Raw genomic sequence first — 23,610 nt, 5'->3', positions numbered from 1 at the left:
GACTTCAAAGCTCATGCACACACACACATATACAAATGAACAAGCAGATAAACAAGCATCAACCCGGGAGGATGAGCGGATGTGTGAGAGGCAGCTAACAGAGCTAATATTACATTAAACCTTCTGCCTGTGTGACACAAACCACATCACGTGCATCAGGCTGACACAAAGCAAAACGATCGCTGGGCACTGAATGTATTCAAGCACCACAAGTGACTTCTTCTTTTTAAGGAAAAAAAAAAAAAAAAAAGCTCATTGAAAGCCCACCCACATTGTTTTGTTTGTTGCTGTTTTATCTCTAACAATGATGCTGGTTGTGTCTTTGTCAATTAAAAGGAAAAAAAAGAAAGAGTATAAATTAGCCTTCTTTTTAGTTTGTGTTATCTTTTGAAAATCTGTTTGTCCTCCCGTCGCAGCACAACCCCTTCCATTGTGACACAGCTAGTTGTCAATCACCGTGGCCCCGCTTTACATTGTGGCTTTTCTTGTACCGCAGCTATAAAACGCCCTCGCTCCAAACTAGAACGTAACTGTGCTATACTGTAACACTACTGTGAAGAAATACGACTTGTCCCCTTCCGCCGCTTTACTTGGAAAATGAACCACTGCTAAGCCTTGAGTTTGTTTTATAGACAGTAGAGAAACTTCAGACAGCTGATTGGGCTTTAGGGTGACGACGGTTAGCGCCAGTTAGCATCAAAACAATCAGTGCTTCCAGTGAAGTCAGTGTCTCCCCCTTCTCTGAGCTTACTTAAGTAAATTGCAGGCTTTACTTCAGGCCTCATTCATTGTCAACAAGCTGTCCACTCTTTTGCCCTGATGGTTGAGTAATAAACATGTGTCGAATAGGTTTTAATACAGTAGTCGCTGGTAAGATAACACCTTACTTCTCTAACTGTTTTGTAATCCATTACTTTGTATTTAGCTCAAGAGTGAGAGTTCGGAGGATGATGCTCTAATCAACAAACCAAAAAGCCTTCTTCTCTGTAAACTAACTCCTTGCCATCAACGCATTTGTTCTCATGGTTCTTGATGTTGTATAATCCAACCCTTTAAAATACAAACTTTAACCACCACGCCCATCGTCCTTGTAAGCGTTGCTGCATTTGGTGGCACCCTCGAATGAGCTTCTCTACTTTGATTTTTGTCATGTTCGGGGAGTAGAAGTCCTCTGTCTCAATAAATGAAAACCCTGTGCCAGTGTCGAGATAAACTCTTGGATCGTTTGAGCCTTCCCTGTGCAGGAAATGCAGTGGTGCGCTCACCACGTCAATGGCTCCACTGCTCATGCTTCCAAAACCTTGATACCGCTCCTTCATTTCCGGCAGGCTCAATCGGACCAGTGAAATGGAGGTTGTGTGTGTAGGAAAACACCTGAGGTTTATCACTCCAAACGGGAGGCAGAAAGGTAGAGAAACACGTGTGGGTCAGTGTAAAGGTCACAGCCTTTGTGACCTTGTCTTCTTCAAAGTAAGGGTTCATGATATGGTTTGAAATCCCTTCAGGAAGAGAAAGGAAGCTTCCTCCAAATATCATTATGTACCGGGACCAAGTCTGTAGACAACATTTTAACAAAAATTGTTGTTGTTGATGTTCTTTGTTTTATTTTATTTGGTTTTTTTTTACTGGTGCTGACATATATGTGATTATGAGAAAAAGTATATAAAAGATAATGGCTATTTGTAAATATGTTTTTACAGGTTTAAATACATCAGATAATACAGTCTCTACTCTGTAAAGAATTTACTGTTTGTTGGAAAATAGAGAAGTATTTTTATTTTGAAGTTTTTTGGTTTCACGTTTAACCCATCTGAGCTATGCCATTGCACTTCAGACAATGTCTTACTACTAATTTGTATTGTAAACCTCCTCTCTTTTTTGGAATTTTTTTCATTTGTTTTTTTTCTAGTTTGAGATTTGACTCTGTTCTTAAGCAGTGCTTATTTCTTTTTATCCTGTACAGAATTCTGAAATGTTAACAAAAGAGAATTACAAAAGACTTTTTTTTTTTTTTGGTTTGTTTTTCAAAAAGATACAATAAAGAGAGAATGTTCTCGCTGATCATATTAAATGAAAGTTTCTGTAGTTCATTGGGTTCATTTGTCAGTGCAGTCATTACACCACAACTGTGGAGCCCCAAAACAAGTCGGAAGAAATAACTGAATACATCAAAAACATAAATGTAAACATTCAGCGAGCAAACGCTAACAACGTTAGCTAGCTAACACTACTTGACAGTTTTTTGTTTAGTTTCACATTATAAGAAAATACATCAAATCACACATCTACAAAATGTCAAGGAGAGTCCAAGACTTGTTTCCATAGTGAAGACGAGCACTTGTAGATGAAGCTAATGTGTTGTAACATTAGCTTCATCTTCAAGTGCTGTATAGATGGAAATAGGGTGTCTGTGAACCTCCAAGTATCACTAGCTTGCTATCTTTGTTAGCCTGCCTGGCTATTGTTACAAGTGATGCTGCGACAGTATAGCACAGTGTATGGCTGATAAACAATACGTGCACTGGCTGCTGTATTTTTATGATGAAAGTTAGCTTAAATGTGTAGCTAACTGAAAAGGCCAGTGCTCGGTGTGTTTGGCCACCATGTTTTTCGTTATGCTAGTTAGCTACACGGTTCTTTCTAGTCTCCACTGATGTTACCCAAACATGCACACAAACCCAGGACCAATCACTGCTCCGGACACGGCTGTCTCATTAACATATATGCTTAAGTCATTGGAAAGGTGGTGGTGAAAAGGAAATGTTGTGTGGGAAAATAGGGAAGAAGGTTTTATAAGACGTTTAGTGGTTATTGTCCGTTTCTGGGCTCCATACACAACAACAACCGTGTCTGTGAATACACAACATCAATACGCGCCCGGTTAGCTGACAAGCAGCAATTTCATTTCATTTCAGGGTCGCGAGACTGACTGAGACAAATGCGCACACATTCATGTAGCGCCTAAAACCAGACTGACTAACTGCTGCAGTAATGTTTTGTCTAACAGACCTGATTTGCATAATTAGACTTGCATATGCTAAAGAGCAGAGCCTTAATTCTGTCTGGCAGTAATAGTGACGATGAATCATGGGCTCCCTGTTGGTGTCAGCAGACAGACAGACAGACAGACAGACAGACGGACCACACGCAGGGCCAGGACCTTTGTGTTGTAATTCATCTTTTCCACCATCCGCCCCTTTCAAACTCACTCCTCCTCATCCTCAGCCACGCCCCTTCTCTTCATCTCTCCTCTTTGTCGTGGCAACCTTCCTCTACCTCTTCTCTTCATATTCCTGTTACATCTTCCCTTTCCCCCCTCCTTAGCTGCCTTGTTTCTCCTCGACTCTCTACCCCCCACCAACCAGCACCACACACACACACACACACACAAATATCCACCACACTCCTGCTTCCCATCTGACATTGATAAATGGAGACTAACAGAGATGACAACATCATTACTCATGTTCAGTAGCGACACCACCTAGGACAGAGAAAAACGAGAGGAAGAGGGAGGATGAAGGACAGGACAGGAGGAAGATGGGGAGTGAACGGGTGGGGGGGGGAGGCTGCAGTTGGAGGTGCTACAATCCACCCCCAAGCACACACCTTAACATCTCCAGAGAGTGAAATGTTGAGGTGTTCATTACTGGTGTGAAAAAGTAGAACAACTGTTGATAGTACCGGTAGCCTGGAAGATTGAAACTCATCGGTTTCCTACACAAATCCAATCAGACCAGAGAGGCTGCAGGGCTGCTAGAGAGAACAATTTTCTTTATCACTAGATCTGCTGCTCCTGTCAATTAATCATTCATTGTATAAAATGTCAAAAATAATGATAAATGCCTATCGCACATGACCAGAGTTTCAAGGAATTTCTTCCAACAGACAAAAACACCCAAAACATTTCTTATTATATTTATTCATTTATTGTATATGAATTTATGATAGATTTATTTATTATTATAAGAACTGAACACCATTTGACATTTGAGAGGATGAAACTAGCAAGTTTTTGGTATTTTTACTTGATAAATTGCTAAAATTATTAGTTTTCAACATTTGAATTAGTAGTATGTTAAGCAAGAGCAGTGAGGAGAATATCAAAATGAAAGAATAAAGTGAAGAAAGACTAAGAGTCTTGTGCACCTGGGAGAAGTTTGCCCTCAGGACTTTCTGCCTTTCAACAGTCGCAGGCTGGTTAGGTTTGAGAAAAGATCATGGATTCGGTTAAGATAATCACATGGGACATGAACAGCAGTCTCTTGAGTGAAAGTCCTGTGTTTGACCTGTCCATGCACCCTGACCTGCTCCCGACAAGGACTTTATAGTACGTCACCTGACTTTCTAAAGCCTTTCTGGCAGGAAGCCCTGCGGGCAAACTTCTCCCAGATGCTACTTAGGCACAGTGGTTCTTTGAGCTAAATGCTAACGTCAGCATGCTAACATGCTCACCATGACAATGCTGTTGTTTAGCAGGTATAATGTTTACCATGTTCACCATGGCGTGTCCCAAATCCATACTACTAATTCTGAAGAGTCAGCATACAAAAAGAATCCAAATGAAGATTTTGACCTGATGATGGTGCTAGGTTAATAGTTAAGGCATTGCCAAAGTGATTATAAGTTATCCTTAGGGGGACACGAATATCTGAACCAGATTTCATGACAATCCATCCAATAGTTGTTGATTTTAGTCTTGGTCCAAAGCGGTGCACCGGCCGGCCGACTGTCTCGAGCGTGGCTAAAACGCTAGATAAATTACAAATTTGCAGAGCAAAAGTGATGTTCTTGATTTTTGCAGCAAAAGCAGATCATTTCTTTAGTGGAAGTCTAACCCAACGAATTGAATTATTGTACAGGGCAGGTGGTAAAAGGCCTCATGAACACGCACACCTGTCGTCCTTGCTCCTCAGCGCTCAGGAGATCGTCAGCAGCGCCGACAACGAGCCAGCCACAAGTCCAAGTTAATGACAGCCAGTTTCCTTCTGTAGCGCACACACACACACACACACACACACCATAAGTCTTGCACACACTCCAGAGGCACCGTTATGGGCTCTAATCAGAACGACAAATGATGTGTCACAAAGAGTGGGAGATGAGTTAGAAGAATCATTCACTCTCTCTCTCTCTCAGAGAGTAATAAGGTGGAGAAATGTAGCTGGAGAAATGTGGAGTGGAAAGACATATGGAGGGGGAAAGAGAGAGACCAGGGGATGGAATAGTGTGGAGTGAGAGGGAGAAAAAAATGTGTGTGTGTGTGTGTGTGTGTGTGTGTGTGTGTGCAGTGTCAAGTTGATGAATGTGGAAGCAGGAGCCATTGTGGTGGTGCAGGAGTAGGAGGCCACCAGATAACAGCAGAGCAAGGCCTAAGCTGTCTCACACCATGAATAAAACACCATGAAAAGCTCTCTCTCTCTCTCTCTCTCTCTCTCTCTCTCTCTCTCACACACACACACACAGATTTCTAATTACCTTCGGATGACTTTATCTTTCTGTTTCATTGAGTTATTTAAATGGAAAGTATCAGACTGTGGGGTAAGTACTCTGTATGCTGCCCCTGCTTGTTTAAGATAACCTGCACATGTATATGTACTGTATACAGTACACACACACATACACACACCTACACAAACGCTCAGTGAACTGTCCACTCTCCCTCACAACTTCAAATTAGTGCAAAATGTGCTTGTTGCCAAATGATGTGCAACAAAATGTCTACTTGTGAGCAGTGATGTGGTTTCACCTCTTTTGTGTCTTTATGGCGCCCTCTAGTGGACGCTGGTGGGAACTGAGAGTAGCTTCATCCTGCTCGCTGTGCTGCTCCATTTATTTTTCCACTTTCCAGATGTTCATCAAAATGTCACACCACACTCCGTCTTCTGTGGCTCTGGAGGAGCCTTTTTTTTTTCAGAAATTAAAATGACTGGTCTCTTTTGTTAGCCAACTGCCCTCATGGGTTGGTTGACATGAATGTTTACAGTCTCATGTGATTAGTAAGACATTTTCCGTGTGGACTTTGGGGCACATGTTTCTGGTTTACCTGTTTTTGTTGTTGTTCATGTTATTTTCACTTTCTTATCTAACAGATGAGTTAAGGATGTAACAGCTGTCCACCATCCATCACAGTAGAAAAATAACCTGCGTTTGTCAAGCAGCAGGTTCCTCCTCCTTACTGTTGCTTTTCAGTTTGCACCCCTGCTCTTCTCGTTCTTCCCCTCCTCTTCTTTGCCTTCTTCTCTTTTTTATCAGTTATTTCTTCACTCCTCTTCAGCTCCTTCTCCATCTGAGCCAGCAGGTCCAGGGTCTCCAGGTGGGCTCTTGTTCTAGCCCGCCTTTTTTTGGTGACCCTTTTGAGGTGGTCATCTTTTTGTTTGAGCTCCTCTTGGAGCTGGCTCACCTCCACCTGCCTGTTTCCCAGGAGGCCAATCTGCTGCTTCAGAGCTTTGTTTTCCTCCTTGAGAGACTTTATCTCAGTGATGGCAGAGTACAGGGCATCTCTGAGTCCCTGCACTACTGGGTTAGGGAGCTGCTCACAGCGCTGCTGCTGCACTGCAGCCGGCCTGTTTAGGCACCAAACTGCATTGGCAAAAATGCCTGAAAGACAGAAACACACATGTAGTTCTTCTGTTGACATTTGATACACAAACACAACCTGTGCACTTATTCACACAGACAGTGAGACAGGACAGAACTCCTTGGAACACTCCTCAACAGAGCCCAGAAACTTAAAATCATACATATTCTATCAAAGCCAAACATGTTTTAGACCATAGAATATAGTATCATATTTTTTAACCTTGCCCACAGACATGCTGCAACATTTATTTTTCAGTTTCACTTGAGTTTGTTTGGGGTTAAGTTTGGGTTACATTAAATTATAAAAGTTGTGACACACTAACTTTGTAAAAAAAAAAAATGCATACAATAACTCCTCTCCCCAGAAAATGATTTAAGCAACACAGTGTAGAAAAACATGTTAATTGCAGTCCCCTGGCCTTTATGAAGGAAGAAATGTTAAAAGTTCGAAGTGATTTGGAAATAGTGTGTCCATTGCAGTTTGTCCATCAGAATGCACTGAGTTATACAACAGCCCACTCAGTACATATCTTGGTCACAATTCTTTAATAATGATAATGACATTTATAAGATCATAAAATGTTGGTTTATGTTGGATGTATATGTTAAATGTGAATCAGATTTTTGTGGGGATCAGTCTCAAATATCCAGTGTTGGTTGGGTTATAATACATACATACATATGCTATACAGAGGGATGACCAAACTGTGATTGAATAGGTATCCAAGCCAGTTTCAATCTCCACAAGTTGATCTTTATAATAATCTAGAAACATGATGTTTTTGGGGAAATGGTCAATAAAAGTGAAAAGTATATATATGATGATTGTAAATCGGATGTAACCATTGTAAGTCCCCCTCCATCCAAAAATGTGTGCTTATTATTTCCTCACTTGGGTGTTGGATCTTCACTGTGCAGAATGATGTTATGTGTAGTTTGACACTAGAAAGATGTTGATGTCACATTCATCTGCTGAAGAGGGAAAGTTTCACCTTTAACCTCACCGCACACCGAAACAGGTCTGGACGTGGAGGCCAATCCTGGTCCAGTTTGTAATTTACACAAAAGTGTGACGTGGAAACTTCCAGGAACAAAAACCCTCACTGAGAATAGACTTCAGTTAAGTAGGAGACATCTTGTGTCCAGCACTTTTTAAATGAACATCAATATTTGGATATTCAAAATTTCTGGATTTTTCAACATGGGAGAAGGATTATATGTAATTTTAAACAATCTTAACAAAGTAAATTTCCTCATCAGAGTATTTTATATGTCTTATAAACATGTCTGGAGAGGAATCTCAACTTTCTTTGTCACAGTCTTCCAGGCTCTATATCACGGTCTCTATGTAAAAAAATCAACCGCCGCCATTTTGAAAGGTGTCGGAGCTTCCGTCACCACGTGAGGAGGAAGCGAGCGAAGAGAGAAGACGGAGCAATCGAGCGGAGCGGCTGAAGCAGGCGAGCCAGGGCCGTCACTCCACTCTACTCGTCTTGACTACCCGGGCTAACTTTAGCTACATGTGCTGAGGTCGAGGGGGAAATTGATCTCAACTGCAACAATGCCGACAGTTACTTTACCGCCGAAAGAGAACGCTCTCTTCAAGAGGATTTTGGTGAGTCGATTGTTAAGGAGCAGCAGAGCGGTAGCTGTCGTTCATTCAGACAACTGACGAGTTTAAAGGTTCATCGGCGGCACTCTGTGTGTCAGTGTAGCTCTCCGGTTGTTAGCGTTAGCTGCAGTTTGTTAGCAAAATGGCATCATTGAATGGGTTAGCTAGCCCGGCCCTGACGTGCGCTGTCACTGTAACGTAAAGTCAAAATGGTTGTTCATGACTTTGTTGTGATTCAGAGAGATTTGTTAATGGTGATTAAAGTACACCACTACTACAAACACGCCGGTGCTGGTTTAAATAGCCAGACTTGGCTAGATAGTTGCGATAGGCCCCACCGCTTGTCAAACACAACAACCAATAGCTTCACGCTAACGTTAGGTCCCACGATGGCTAACTCGCTAGCCAATGTAACGGTCGTGCATGCTGTTAAGTTAGCTTCTCAGGCTACTTCCATAAATGTTTTGGCATTTGTTTGGTGTTTAATGCTGAATGCATACTATGTGTCTTTACCGGAATATCATTGTAATATAATTTGATTTGTCTCAGACGTGGGCCATGCCAGCCTGTTGTGCGAGCTCAGCCAACAGCCTGGCCATTTGACGTTAGCCAGTCGGCTAACGCTAGCTAATTAGCGTTATGTATCTTGGTTTAGCAGACTATAGGTAATTGACAGTCTGAATCTGTCTGTGTGGAACCTCGGCCGGCACACATTAAAATTACCGGTCTAGGTTAGATTAAAGTTAGGTCAAACGGGTTGTGCATGTGTGAAAACAGTAGGGAAGGGAAGGACCGGTGTGATTGTGTCAGCAAATCTGTAGCTTTAGGCCTGCTGTGCTCTGGCAGCTAGCTACCCACCTATCCATCCATCCATCCCTGTTTTCCATGTTTGAGTGCTTGTGTCGCCCCGCCGGTTTTTTTGTTTTGCTATTTACTGTCTGCACACAGTTTTTTGTAGGTCAGATGAATGGTTGAATAGGTGGATAAAGTCTCGTTTTATTTTTACAGGATATTACAGTTACTGAACTGCCTGTGAAGTCAGAGTAGTTTGCTGCATGTCAAACACTTATTCTTCTTCCCCTGCCATGCTTATTGGTTGTCATTGTGTGTTGTTAGTCATCTCTGCATGGACGTCTAGCTACATACTTTTCAGGAACTATGTGGAGTTTGTGGGCAGTGACCAGTTCAACGCCACTAACCGGTTCAGATAAACCTTGTTTTGGAAGGCAGGAGCTCTGCAGGCAGTTATTGGATGTTTATCAGCACATTGGCAGAGGGCTGGCTTTCAGTCGCTCTACCTCTGGCAGGAAAAACAGACCTGTGACCTGCACCTGATCTTGAAAAGTTAGTGCCTGTGTTTGCTGCATACCTCAGAGGGGGTATTGCTTTTCCTTGGACTGATGTTGGGCTGCATTGTTGAATGTGTTGGGTTGAGATTGTGTTTTTCTGATCTCGCACTTACTTATTGTAATAACCAATTATAAAAACTTGAATTATGGAATTATGTGGAACACTACAGATAAATCGCTCTGAATAATGGCTGAATTCATATTTTGCAGGAAACATTTAACAGAACTTTGCGGAAAGGCCTCCACTGCCATACTTACTATACTTATTACCAAATTGCTTGTGCACATCACTGCTATGTTTTTTTAAAGTATGGTACTGCAGGTTCAACAGTCTTCTGGTAGTCATAATGTCTGCATGAGCAGCTACAGTGAGTACATAGAAGGCATTTATCACAAACGTTTTCCAGTTAGACATCATTGTTCAACAACACTTTAGAAGAGTTCAGAAAGCTTTACGTCTGGTGGGAATAATTGTTGTGTGAATGAGAGGACCCAGAATAATATGACTGTCATTGACCTTTCTGCAGTGAGGTTGTGATATGAGATTTGAAACTGTTTTCTCTCTGGCTGTAGTCAGGAATGGACCACACCCCTCTTTATTTTTGCTTTCCCAGACTGAGTGCCCAAATGCATTATTAGAAGTTGGCAGGTCTCCAACTTCTGCATGGCACTGGAGTTGGATGAGTTCCCAGCTTGTTCTTTTGGGGTTAGGGAAACACTTAGTTAGCCTAACCTAAAGTTGGGACATTAATCTAATTAATATCATAATTGTCATCATTACTTCATTGTTGCCTCGCTGTGCTGTTGTCTTGTATGAAAACGTTTCTGCTGTAGCCTATTTGAACTTGCAGGGCAATGAATTGCTCCAACCAGACGCTCCTAATTTCTTCCTAAGCTGCATCAACAAATGATGAAACTGTTACAGACAGGGGTAGAAAATATAGCTCTAATGCTCACTTCACATGGATGCATTAGAAAAAACTATTGCTGCCTTGATAACTTTTCAGCATTACAAGTATTATAAATAGAACTGTGTGTGGTATTTTGGCATGTGATAAGCCTTCAGACTAATGGATGTAGTTCTTAAAACTGGACTTAAGGTATTTCATTTAATTTCCCTAATACCTGTAGCAACACGCCCTCGCAGAAAGGGAGCCCCTTATGCTTTTTGCTTAGCACTCAGCTTGCTGCTGGACTGGTTCAGTAGAGTGGAGTCTAACTGTTGAAGTGATTTATCCAGGACTGCCTAGATGCATTTTGGGTAGTATTTGGTGTATAGAACAATATAGGTGCCAGGAACTACTTTTTTAGTATGACAAATACTCCTTTTCGTGAAAGCTTATGAACATGAATGCCCCTTAGCTGAAAACCCAATCCAATTTTAATTAAACTACCTTCTAAGGTAATAAAGTTGGTCGACACCCTGGTACTCTGTGAGTTGTAGTACAACTTTTGCACCGTCATCATCTTCAGTTGCCCTTCACAAACGTGATGTGCTTGCGAGTTTAAACCACAATAATCTTGCTCGTCACTACCTTCCTTCCAACACGATGCAAATGTGGCATCAGTGCTTTGGAACACGCTTGGAAATGTTTTCCCTAAATCTAACGTTTGCAGTCCTTGCAGCAGGCCCTGCAGCTTAGAGCTACCGCTCCGACAGATTCCTTCTGTAACTCGGGGCCGAGTTATTTTGGGTGAGGTAGAGAACATGCTGGATAAGCACAGCTGGTGGTGTTAATGTTGCTAAATTTACAATAAATGCACAGTACAGTATGCGTGTGTACTAGCATCTGTATACTTGCAAAATGCATGTGTGACTTTTTGAACTGACACTTGTAGACATTGCTGACAGCATTGTTTGTGGTTGTCTGTGTCAAGTTGTGTTTAAAAGTAAATGATGCTACTGTCTATTACAGCTGTCTGAAATGTACATCTTTGCCATATACCTTCCTTTTTTGTTGACCTGTCTCATTTAAGACATACATTTTGAAGCCACATGTCATCTACTCTGGTTACTCATGTTACATGCCATATTTTCTTTGTAGAATTTCCAGCGAAGACAAAGCACACCTTCCAATCTAGTTGACCTTGTGGAAAAGTTCTAAGTTTCCTCATGTTTGTGCACAAACAAAGCTTGTTATTATTAATGGCCCAAATGCAAAGCTGAGACCCTTTGCATGGCTGTCATATCATTGATTATGGAATGAATCGGGACATTGGATTACTGAGCTTGACCGAACATTTACACTAGTTCAATAACAAGTTCATCTCTTAATGCGTGTGTAATTACTCTGCATTAGCCCCTTACACCCCTGACTACATGATGCAGTATGTAGTTAAAGCAACACCATCCAGCAACTGACACCACATGAGCGTGTTTCTTGTGTCCTCTAGCCCAAAGTCTCTGCTAATGGTGCAATCCTCCACTTAGTTCAACAGTGAATTGCTTATAATTTCATATCCGACCTTGGCACCCATATGTGAAGTTGACGTCATCTTTTTCTTTTTTTCTTTTTTTCCTTCACCATTAGTGAAGTCGGCAGTGGCACAACGAAATACCATCTGCCAGCTTGACTCTTCCTATCCCTCTCTCACACACACACACACACACACACACACACACACACACACACATACATGCTATCTACCCTGATAGTGAGTGATCAGCTTAAAAAGAGAGGTGGTGTATTGTTGATTGTGCAACTGAAAACCTAAATATAACTTTAGGGCAAAAGCTGGTCATTCCTTTAAGGTGGCTTAAAGCTTTGTTTGTGTTAGTAAAAAGGCTTTAAGGTTGGCTGTGTGTAGAAGGCTGATGAATGTTAATATGGATAGTATATTGTCTGATAATGATCTGCTGTAATATCATTGCTGGTGAACTGCTAACTTACAAGATGTAATTGTTCCTTGATATTGAAGGTGTTTTAATGTAATCTGTAGAATGCTTTAACATGCAGGTCCAGCTGTGCTTGTACTTCATCAATGTGGATCACAAATTGGTGAAATATAAAGACATTTTCATAGTTTCATCAAGTGGATCTTGCTAAGTTGAGCCAGTTGTTATGAGTCATAACAAGGCCATAAACTCCATGATGAGTGTCTCTCTGAAGCACCACTCTTGTTCTCTTGGCCTAATGTGATTTCTCTCTCCTTCCTTTGACAGCGATGTTACGAACACAAGCAGTACAGAAACGGGCTCAAGTTCTGCAAACAAATCCTGTCCAATCCCAAGTTTGCAGAGCATGGAGGTAAGCAGAAAGACATGTGGATGTACGGATGGAAAGATGCATGAACAAGTTCTCCCATTGTGGGCAATATGCACTGTGTCTCTTACTGTCTGCTGTACCACCGTCTCCCTCCAGAGACCCTGGCGATGAAGGGCTTGACTCTGAACTGTCTGGGGAAGAAGGAGGAGGCCTACGACCTGGTGAGAAGAGGCCTGCGCAATGACCTCAGGAGCCACGTCTGTATCCTTACTGTTGGCATGGCACTCACAACTTGTGTGTTAGTAAAGGAGATGCACTCTGGGTTAAGCTGTTGTCACTTTACACCTTCAACCATTGTGTCTTTTGCAAACTGGGTGAGTGTCTGTGTGTCTGGACCTTGAGATGCCACACATTGTGCTAAGGAGCTCTGGTCTTTGTGGAGTATAGTCAGCACATCCTCTCTCTCTACTGCTCTCTCTCTCTCTGTCTCTCTCTCTCTCTCTCTCTCTCTCTCTCTCTCTCTCTCTCTCTCTCTCTCTCTCTCTCTCTGTCTCTGTCTCTGTGTGACTCCCAGGCCAGAGAGAAATCTGTGCACATTTCCAGCAGATAAGTGCTATCTCAGCCTAAGCCCTGCCTAAAGTCAACACATCTCTGAGCAGACAACACACTATCTTTTTTTTTGGCTTCACCAGTCGTTTCCTATCTTGAGAGTTTGTGGCAAAAAAACGTGTCTTGTTTATGTAGTGTGCACTTTGGGGAATGTATGCAGATATACACAGTGGTTTTGTTATAAAGAGCAGGGGCTTGGGGCACCCTGGTAGCTCACCTGGTCGAGCGGGCGTCCCATGTACAAAGGCCTTGTCCTTACTGCAGCGGCCAAATCGTCATCATTTTAATTCATAGTTAATACATTTTCTTAGGTTATTGTAAACACATTTTTCTATGTAAATATAGTTTACTCCTATCTCTCTCTCTAATCCTTCTCTCCATTTGTCTCAATATATTTTCTGCGCTGTTGGATAAAACAAGAGCTAAAAAAACTGTTGGTTAAGCTATTAGTTGATAAATGCAACAGATTTGATAGTCTAATCATTTTAGTCATCAAGCAAAAAATATTCCAACCTTCTCTGGTCCCAGTTTTTCACATGTGAGGATTTACTGCTTTTCCTTTTGTTATATCAAAGTCAATTAAATCTGTTTGCTTGTTTTGTCCAACCAACATTCTAAAACCACAATTTAAATATGTCAACTTTGGGGAAGTGTTCATTGTTTTCTGACTATGAATCTGTCATATCAGTTGTCTGCTCATGTGGCCCCAGTAACAGTAACCCTCTCTGTGGACTTCTGTATACCTCTTTAATAGTAGCTTGATGAGATCAGGTTGTGTGGAGGAGATTGTCCCTTAACTCCCTGTGCGTCCCAGGCTGGCATGTATACGGCCTACTGCAGCGCTCGGATAAGAAGTACGATGAGGCCATCAAGTGTTACCGCAACGCACTGAAGTGGGACAAGGACAACCTGCAGATCCTCCGAGACTTGTCCCTGCTGCAGATCCAGATGAGAGACCTGGAGGGCTACAGGGTGAGGGGACTATGAGTGGATGGTTTCTATCTTATTAAATAATTATTCTGAGATACATTTCTGATTGTCATGGGCATATGACAATCAGATCTGAACCCTGGTCTGAACCCTGGGCACAGGGTCGGGTGTAGAGTCCACCCCAGCTGTGAGAAGCAGATTTAAGAAATGTTGTAACTTTTCTTTTTAATACAAGAATAAAACTTCAATGACTAACTTAAACAATTTGAGGCGGAAGAACCTTCCGGAATACGCACTCCCATCCGTCGCTCTGCCTCGTCCAGGACGCAGTACGCCGCTGATGTGGAGAGGACGGAGCACATCAGCAGGCAGATATCAGGTTGCAGTCAGTCTTCACAATGTAGAACAGCTCTCCTGGGACACAGCCTGGGATTTAGATGCTTATTTAGTGAGAGGTATGAAATGGCAAGATGAAAGTCTGGTTGAAAGGATTAAAAATGTGGATGGGAGAGGGAGGGGCTCTGAGTCAGAGTGTATGAGGTGTTTCTTTTACTTCTCACTGAGCCAGCAAGCAGCAACCTGGTGTCAATACCACAAATCAGCAAAATTGCTCTTCTCCACTTTGTGCTGCCAACCGTCGGCCCACTTCCTCCTTGCGTATCTCCTCAAGTCCAGTCTTTTTTTCACCCTGTGGGTTCTGATGTTAATTGCAGCTAAATGTTTGCATGTTTTTCTATAGGAGACACGGTACCAGCTGTTGCAGCTGCGTCCAGCACAGCGGGCCTCCTGGATTGGCTACGCCATTGCTTATCACCTCCTGGAAGACTACGAGATGGCTGCAAAGATCATTGAGGAGTTCAGGAAAACACAACAGGTTAGACCCAATGACAGCTCAGCATTTCTCTTATCTAAAGTCGGTTCTTTTCGTCCTTTATAAATGAGGTGAGATGTGGTATTATGATCAGAACTGAGAAGCTGAGCCATGAATATGAAGTGTTTTGTGTAGCGCAGAGGCTGTGCAATACATTGCACTGTTAGATGATGAACCGGATTTCTCACATTTCTTGTCATGGAGTAGGTGTCTGACTTGCTGATTGATGCATCAGAGTTACAGTGCGTGCCTTGAGGCCAGTCGGTCCTTCCCCTCAACAGTTTTAAATATGGGTGTTTTTCTCTGTCGTCTGTGCATCGGTCACAGTTATGATAGAGCACTCTCTCACTCTGGCTTGCTCCTGATAAGACCAGTCAGCTTCCTGTCTTTGTGCCATGTATGTAATACAACAAGCTGGTGTGGCTTAGCAACAGCATATATACTTGAAGAATGCTGCAGAGTTTCCTGAACCGCATAGATGCAGAAGTCCACTCAGCAGCTCCAGTAGTTTTTCATTGTTGCTTGTTGTAAACGTTGATTTCACTAACAACCTCTTTGTTTATCCAGACATCTCCAGACAAAGTGGACTACGAATACAGCGAGCTGCTGCTGTACCAGAACCAGGTGCTGAGGGAAGCAGGCCTCAACAAGGAGGCCCTGGAGCATCTCTCCAACTATGAGAAGCAGATCTGTGACAAACTGGCTGTGGAGGAGACACGAGGTGGGTCACTGTGCTCCATACCTACTCACTGAATCCAAAACCTTGAAAATCCTGTGTTAGTCACTGGTGGCTCAACGTGTCTCATGTAAATGTAGAGTACTAGTTAATACAGAGCTGCAATAGTACACCGACTATTGACAAAAATGTCCCCCTCCTTCGGAAATGCACTCTGCCTGTCTTTGTGTAGGCATATTTCTCAATTGATATTTGCCGTCGTCGGTTGAATTTGAGCAGCCTTTGACTCTCGGAGCTCTTCCCTCATGTTTCTACAGGAGAGTTACTGCTGAAGTTGGAGCGTCTGGATGAGGCAACAGAGGTCTACCGTCGTCTGCAAGAGAGGAACCCAGAGAACTGGTCCTATTACCACGGCTTGGAAAATGCCCTCAAACCGAGTATGACACATTGTATTAGAAGCAGCAGCATCACTGACAATCAAAATATCCACATTCATTGTACAAGCTACAACTATCAACACTACTGAATTGTGTTCTCTGTTATTCTCTGCAGGCAGTGTAGAGGAGAGACACAAGATCTATGAAGACGCCTGGGAGAAGTTTCCCAAAGGACTGGTTCCTCGTCGGCTGCCCCTCACCTTCCTCTCTGGTGTGACCAATAATACACCTCCTTTCAACTAAAACACTGACTTCAGTCAACATTTCCATCCATGACATACAAATTAAATGAACAAGCTAGTAGCTGTATTCAGCTTCAGTTATTTGATTGTATTCATCCTGTTTGGGTTCCCAGTTTTGTTTTGTTTTTTACTCCACTTTTATGTTTTTAATCAAATTCGGACCATGAATGAACTTTGTGTTGGAAGTGGAGTAAAGTTTTCTACGTCCCCCGTCTTTCTCTGCAGGTGAGAAGTTCAGAGAGTGTCTGGACAGGTATCTGAGGATCAACTTGAGTAAAGGCTGTCCGCCCGTCTTCACCACCCTCAAATCACTGTACAACGACAAAGAAAAGGTGACAGCACTGCTGCTGCAGATGTCAGATGACTGATCTGAATCTAAATCACAATGACATCATTAAACCATCTTACATAATGCACAGAAGGAAGAGAGGTCTATCTGAGGGGAACGTTCTAGTGTACTAGATTAAAATAAAGCATTCACATTCACAGATGCGTCCTTCATACTGCAGGTGAGGTAATGTACGGTGTCCTTTTTCTCTTTGCAGGTGGCAATAATAGAGGAGCTGGTGGTCGGCTTCGAAACCTCATTAAAAAGCTGCAGAATGTTCAACCAGAACGGTGAGGTGAACATTTCTAAATCGGCATGATAATGAATTTGATGATTTTCTAATCAACTATATTGAATGTGCAATGTAGCGTAATGGACCGTTTTTTAAAATTGCAATCCTTAATCCTTGTAATCCTCCACTGATCCGCTCGACTCATTTTTGATGAACGACTGTGCTAAACTAGACAGTTGATGTGAAGCAGTAGGAAGTGAACAGTTAACAGCGTATACTGATAGAATATAATTCTACAGAAGTACTGAAGGTAACTCATTTAAATCCAGTGTGGGAATGGTGGACTCTAACACTAACAATGCAAACTAATAAATAAGAGAGGTAATTACAGGATACGTTGCAGAAAGTTGATAACATTAAAAAGTATCCAAAACGGTGTGAGTTCATTCAAATGTTAAGGATTATAACTTTAAAATGTAAACAACCAAATATCTCATTTTTATTTCTAACCTACAAGTTGCAGTCTTTTGTTTACAACCCTGAAGACGTAAACTGACACATTCTACTTGCCCTGTCGCAGACGACGGCAAGGAGGAGCCGCCGACCACGTTGCTCTGGGTGCAATACTTCCTGGCACAGCACTACGACATGATTGACCAACAGACACTCTCTCTAGAATACATTAACGCAGCCATTGAGAGTACGCCTACACTCATCGAACTCTTCCTCATCAAAGCCAAGATTTACAAGGTAACACGCCGCACATTTGTACATGTGTTTACTGTTTTGAACCGCGAAGCGTAGTGTGGCTGAGCTGTCGTCATGACTGTTGCATTGACCTTTTATCCTCCTGCAGCATGCTGGGAACATCAGAGAAGCTGCTCAGTGGATGGATGAGGCCCAGGCTCTGGACACGGCTGACAGATTCATCAACTCCAAGTGTGCCAAGTACATGCTGAAGGCTGGCATGATCAAGGAGGCCGAGGAAATGTGCTCCAAGTTCACAAGGGTGAGAAAAGAGAGGGTGGACACACTCGAGCAGAGGAGAACTTTTGGAAAATGTCAAAACAAAATCCTAGTTGTATTTCCTGTTAATCCATTTGCAAAGAATTAGTACAACCTGGAGACCTCATAACCCTCATGCGTTAACATCCTACAAGCTTAAATAACTGAGGGTGGAGTTCTTTCTTTGCAAATGATTTATTAGAACCAAACAACTCATTTATAATATTATATTTAGGAGTTAATGATGTTAATGACAAGAGGACCACAAGTAAAAGAGCTTTAGTGTTTGTTTATGTGACGTGTGTGTTTTGAAGTTGTAACATAACTGGTGTTATGTTGTGGATGTTTGTTTATGCATGTGAGCTATGAGGAATAGATTTGCAGTAACACTCAATGACTATTCTTCTACAATTTGTTTGTAGGAGACACATTGGTTTGCAGCAGTTGACATGATAACTGAGCATGTCTTTGTTTTGTCATTCCTTTGCTCATGCATGTCTCTGTGTTTTTGCTTTGTCTTCATCTAGGAGGGAGCCTCAGCAGTGGAGAACCTCAACGAGATGCAGTGTATGTGGTTCCAGACGGAGTGCGCACTCGCCTACAAGGCCATGAACAAGTTTGGGGAGGCCCTCAAGAAGTGCCACGAGATTGAAAGGGTGAGCCCTCGTTATCAGGGATTATACTTGTGCGTATTGTGACATGTCGTGTAGCTGCCCTCGTTAAGTTCTGTTTCAGGTATGGGTCAAATCCTTGATTGTTTTTCTTTTACATCTTCCTTCTCTCGCCTCACTTTCATCAGCATTTTGTGGAGATCACAGACGACCAGTTTGATTTCCACACCTACTGCATGAGGAAGATGACGCTACGCTCCTATGTGGACCTGCTGAAGCTGGAGGACGTGCTCCGAATGCATCCCTTCTACTACAAGGCTGCCATCACGGCCATCCAGATCTACCTGAGCCTCCACGACAATCCCCTGGCTGACGACAGCAAGGAGCTGCAGGCCGACACTGGTGAGAGTCACTTTGAGTTTCTAATACATCCGAAATGCTTAACTGAACAAAGAAAAAGAGGAAATCGGTACATTTTGTCCATCGTTGACGCCCCGCTCTCTTCTCTAGCTAACCTCTCCGACAAAGAGCTGAAGAAGCTGAGGAACAAGCAGCGGAGAGCCCAGAAGAAGGCTCAGCTGGAGGAGGAGAAGAAGAATGCAGAGAAGGAGAAGCAGCTTAAGAACCAGAAGAAGAAGAAGGAGGATGATGACGAGGAGATCGGAGGGCCCAAGGAGGAGCTCATTCCTGACAAACTGGTCAAGGTTAGAGAGATGTACATAAAGAATCAGAATCATAAAAACTCACACAGGTACACAGAGAGCGGAATCCGTGAAGGTGATGTTGACTGTTTTGTCTTTTGTCCCCCCCCCCCCCACACACTTCCTGATTACAGGTAGAAAATCCACTGGAAGAAGCCGTCAAGTTCCTGATGCCTCTCAAATACCTGGTCAAGGACAAAATAGACACACACCTACTGGCCTTTGAGATCTACTTCAGGAAAGGTTGGCAAGCTCACTCACTTGAGTGACACTTCACTGACTTTTCTTTAGTTTTTTTTACCGTGATGATACTCTGTCCCTTACCTTTCATTTCTGCTTCACACACATTTACAATCTGTCTGCTCTTTTCAGAAAAATACCTGTTGATGCTCCAATCAGTGAAGAGAGCGTTGGCCATTGACCCAGACCACCCATGGTTACACCAGTGTCTAGTACGCTTCTTTAAAGGAGGTACGAGAGAGGGTTCCTCATTAATGCCACCGCTGTTAAATGCACCATATGTTGGAAATGTTCTGTTGGAAACTGTTTTCCATCTTTAAATGCCTTTGCTCATATGTCCGTACTACCCACCACATCCTCTTGCCCTTTTTCCTTCTTTGTTTTCAACATTCCTCCCACCATTACTCACGTCTCCCTCTCCTCCCCTCTTTCAGTCTCGGAGAGCAAGGAGCTGCCGGAGGTGGTCAGGACGGTGCTGAAGCAGGAGATCACCCGGCTGTTCGGAGACAGCAACGCTAAGAGCTTCAACCAGGCCTACCTCACCAAGCACTCAAACTCCATACCACACCGACTGGCTGGTAGGCCTCTCTCACACACACAAAGGATAGGTTCACATTTAGTTAGTGAGGTTAACATTCTGACACCACTTTTCATTTTTTGTACAATGGTTTTAGCAGTGTCCTTATGGTGGGTTTTCATGTCTTAAACTCCCTACTGTTGAGCCTTTCCCTTTCACATCTTTCCAGCCTGCCTGTTATGTAGATGAAAATTTGCTTTTAGGGATAATGAAGAATTGGACTCTGGTTCCAATGTGATCCTTTCCACAGCCTGGAGCTGGTGGTTGTGTGTTGTACCTCACCTATATTGTTCCTCTCATCTTTGGATATTTCCTTCTTGAGTTCTGTTTCCTGTTCATCTCTAATATAGAGAGTTGAGCTTTCTCTGCCCACCAGCAAACCTTCAAACCTACAACTCTGAAATCACTCTAACAAGAACAACATATTGGTCTTCTCTTACCTTCAGATCCCTAAAAACAGTCTGAGTTCTCAGAGTCATAGTGCTCAAGTTGTAAAAACTTCTCTCCCTCCTGCAGCTGCTAAGATGATGGTGTATCTGGACTCATCGACTGAAACGAAGGCAGCAGAGCTGGCCACTGCACTAGATGAGTCACTCGAGAACAGAACCATACAGGTACGCTGTTGTTGAATTATGCAATGTCTGGAAAACACAGTCAGTGGTAGTAAGATTATATTGAGACCACAGTGGAAAGTCCGTGTTTTCTTTTTAGGGCTGAAAAAATGCTAACCGTATTAATGTGGTACCTCTCACTTACTGTACATTGTATACGCCTCTGTTGATGGATCAGTAGTAATTAAGGTGGACTTTCTCCTCCCATCAGATCTGCACAGAGGCCCTGGAGTGTCTTCGGAGCGGCGTCCTGGGCGACTGTAAGGAGCGCGCGGAGTCGTACCGCGCCGAGTGTCGCAAGCTTTACCCCTACACGTTAGCTTTCACACCCCCCGGCTACGAGGAGAACACCAAGATCGCCAACGGAGACGTTTCCACGGAAACCGAGGAGCTAGCCAATGAGATGTGAGCGTGACCGAACAACAGCGGATGAGAAGAGGAATTGGGCCTAGCACGGAGCCTTGTGGTACGCCTGGCAGCCATTTTGCAGAGCCAGACACGGGAAGCGAAAGTGGGCGTTTCGTTCTTTGGCTCAGCTTAATTGGGTCTGACCTGGCATGGCTTGGCTCTCTCCCACATGGTGAAAATCAGGACTGTGTGTGTGTGTGTGTGTGTGTGTGTTGAGAGCATGTGTGCGGTTGTGTATATTTGTGGGAAGGGGGGGGGAAGAGGAAGATAACAGAATGGCCATTTTACTTTTTTAATAGAGCTGACAACCATGCTGAATATGAAAATAAACAATAGTTATTGGCAAACTGTTGGGAGAAACTGTGATGGACTGACACGGACTGTCGGTTTCCTCTGAGACGATCAATAACGGTGACAGCAACCACTCAAGTTTGACTCGGTGCTGCTCCGACACACGCCCATTGCATACTGTGTTCCCCTTATTTTAAAAGGCCAATTTAAATGAAAATAGGACACAACTGTCACTGGGGGACGGGAGACTGAGCTGAGTGGATCTGATCTGTGACAGATCTGTAGGAAGCTGAGCAGGAAGAGTTACCGAGGACCCGAAGTAGACACCGAGGACATCCAGCGGCCGCCGGTGTATCTATCTGCTGTAACGCTCCAGTAAACTGCTGATCTACACGTGGTAGTGGAGTGAAGTGTGCAAGGAAGGCCCGATCTCTGCGGGGGTCGCAGCGCGAAGAAAGCGGCCTCACATGTGAAATTTATTTTTTTTGGTTCAGACTGTGCTTCCTTCACGGTTCCTGGTTAAACCTGGGAATATGTAATCCTCCGTCTGTTGTTATTATGGAGCACCTTGTAGCACAGATTAAAAACTGTATTGTGTGTTGTGCTCCATTTCAAATACACTGCTACTCTTAACGTTTTTACATAGTTCTGGGAGAGTTGGATAGATCTAAGCAATACCATAGACACCTTCCTGTCCTCAATGGATCAATGAAACTCTTATTATTGAAGATAATCATTTCTAGATCAGGTGGAAGTGGTTACACTGAGCCTGGCGGAGTCCCCCGTGTTGTTGCTTTTGTCACTGTTACAAATGGTTCTCTCTGCATGTACACAGGGACTAACAGTCCAAGTGGACACAGTACATGTACTGTACAGCCGACTTCAGAGGGCTCTTTTATCTCTGCTAATAAAAATGGCTCTTCTAAAGTTCAGAGTTCAGCATCCAGGCCCGTTGCCCGAGGTGACAGAAGTGAAAAGTGTTCCAAGGCGAGTAAATGTTTGAGCACCTGGAATTAGTTTTACTTTTTCTGTTTCCCTTTTTTTCCCAAATCTCTTTTCTTCCCCTTTTTCCCTCTAATTTGGGTTCTAATGTGAAAGATGAAATCTGAGATGGCGATGTATGATATCTCTGGATTTTTGTATTAAAACCAAACGAAAGAAAACAATCGACTTCTTTCCATCTGTCTGGAGCCACTGTTGACTTCACTGAGCTGCTGGTGTGTTCTAGTTACTGTCTCAGGGTCAGACAGGGACAGTTAAAGTCGGTGCGCTTGAAATGTTTATACATATTTTAGAATGAAGTCAAAAGAAGAGTTTTGTAGCGGAGGCCTCTACAGGACCAGTTCAGCTGTTCATTCAGTTACCTGTCCAGATGCACTTCTTCTTGCAGGGATCTTTCCTGCCAGCATTTCAAAAAAAGATCCATCTTGGGATCAGTGTTGGAGCAGATGTCTCTGTGTGATTGTTCAGGCACTTGTAGTATACTCAAGAAACTAGAATTTCTTTAACTAAATGTGGGTAGTAATGCTTCTTTCAAATCATTTTAGTGATTGCAGTATCTCCCCTTATCAAGACTCGGGCACTGAATCTATAATGCAATAAAGTGTATACATTTGGCTGCCTGCTGTGGTGCTCAGTGACATCATTCCTTCACTCACGTCTAGTGACATTGCACACAGTCCACACACCCAAAAATGACTTTCCCTTACAAAATGCTGCCTTTTTAGGCCCTCATATGGCTAGAACTCTTTCACGTCTCTGAAGACAAAGCTGTGGTCACCACTGATGTGTGTCCATTCAAACTGAGGAGCATCTGCTGCTCTCTGACCCACATATGATCCTCTAGTTTACTTTGTCAATAGTCTCCACCCTAACTAATAAACACAGCGCTGCTGTTGAGCCAAACATGGTTACTGGAGAGGACACATTACAGGAGAGCAGTGCCTGTAGAGGACAGTGGGACAGCAGGACACAGAGGAAGACAGAAATCTGACTTTAAAGTACACCTACCAGCAGGGGGCAGCAGCATGTCCCGCTGCTGTGAACGTGGATGTGTTTGAGGTGAAACATACAAAGTTTAATTCAGCATGTC

The 23,610-nt window shown here is 43.1% G+C and overlaps 1 protein-coding gene across 1 annotated transcript; it reads left to right on the top strand.

The window, feature by feature from the left end:
- The first annotated feature begins 8,078 nt into the window (after positions 1-8,078).
- Positions 8,079-23,092, top strand: LOC139291293 (N-alpha-acetyltransferase 15, NatA auxiliary subunit-like). Its single transcript, XM_070913283.1, has 20 exons — positions 8,079-8,197; positions 12,707-12,791; positions 12,906-13,010; positions 14,173-14,330; positions 15,028-15,162; positions 15,727-15,880; positions 16,153-16,272; positions 16,388-16,483; positions 16,740-16,846; positions 17,060-17,132; positions 17,655-17,824; positions 17,931-18,083; positions 18,607-18,735; positions 18,879-19,092; positions 19,201-19,394; positions 19,526-19,634; positions 19,764-19,862; positions 20,066-20,209; positions 20,725-20,822; positions 21,031-23,092. Exons 1-20 carry the CDS (start codon positions 8,144-8,146, stop codon positions 21,226-21,228), a joined length of 2,595 nt encoding a protein of 864 aa, XP_070769384.1. The 5' UTR covers positions 8,079-8,143; the 3' UTR covers positions 21,229-23,092.
- The last annotated feature ends 518 nt before the right edge of the window (positions 23,093-23,610 follow it).

This window comes from Enoplosus armatus, chromosome 2 (assembly GCF_043641665.1).
Source record: "Enoplosus armatus isolate fEnoArm2 chromosome 2, fEnoArm2.hap1, whole genome shotgun sequence".
Lineage (NCBI taxonomy): Eukaryota > Metazoa > Chordata > Actinopteri > Centrarchiformes > Enoplosidae > Enoplosus > Enoplosus armatus.
This window is presented reverse-complemented; position numbering and strand designations above follow the sequence as displayed.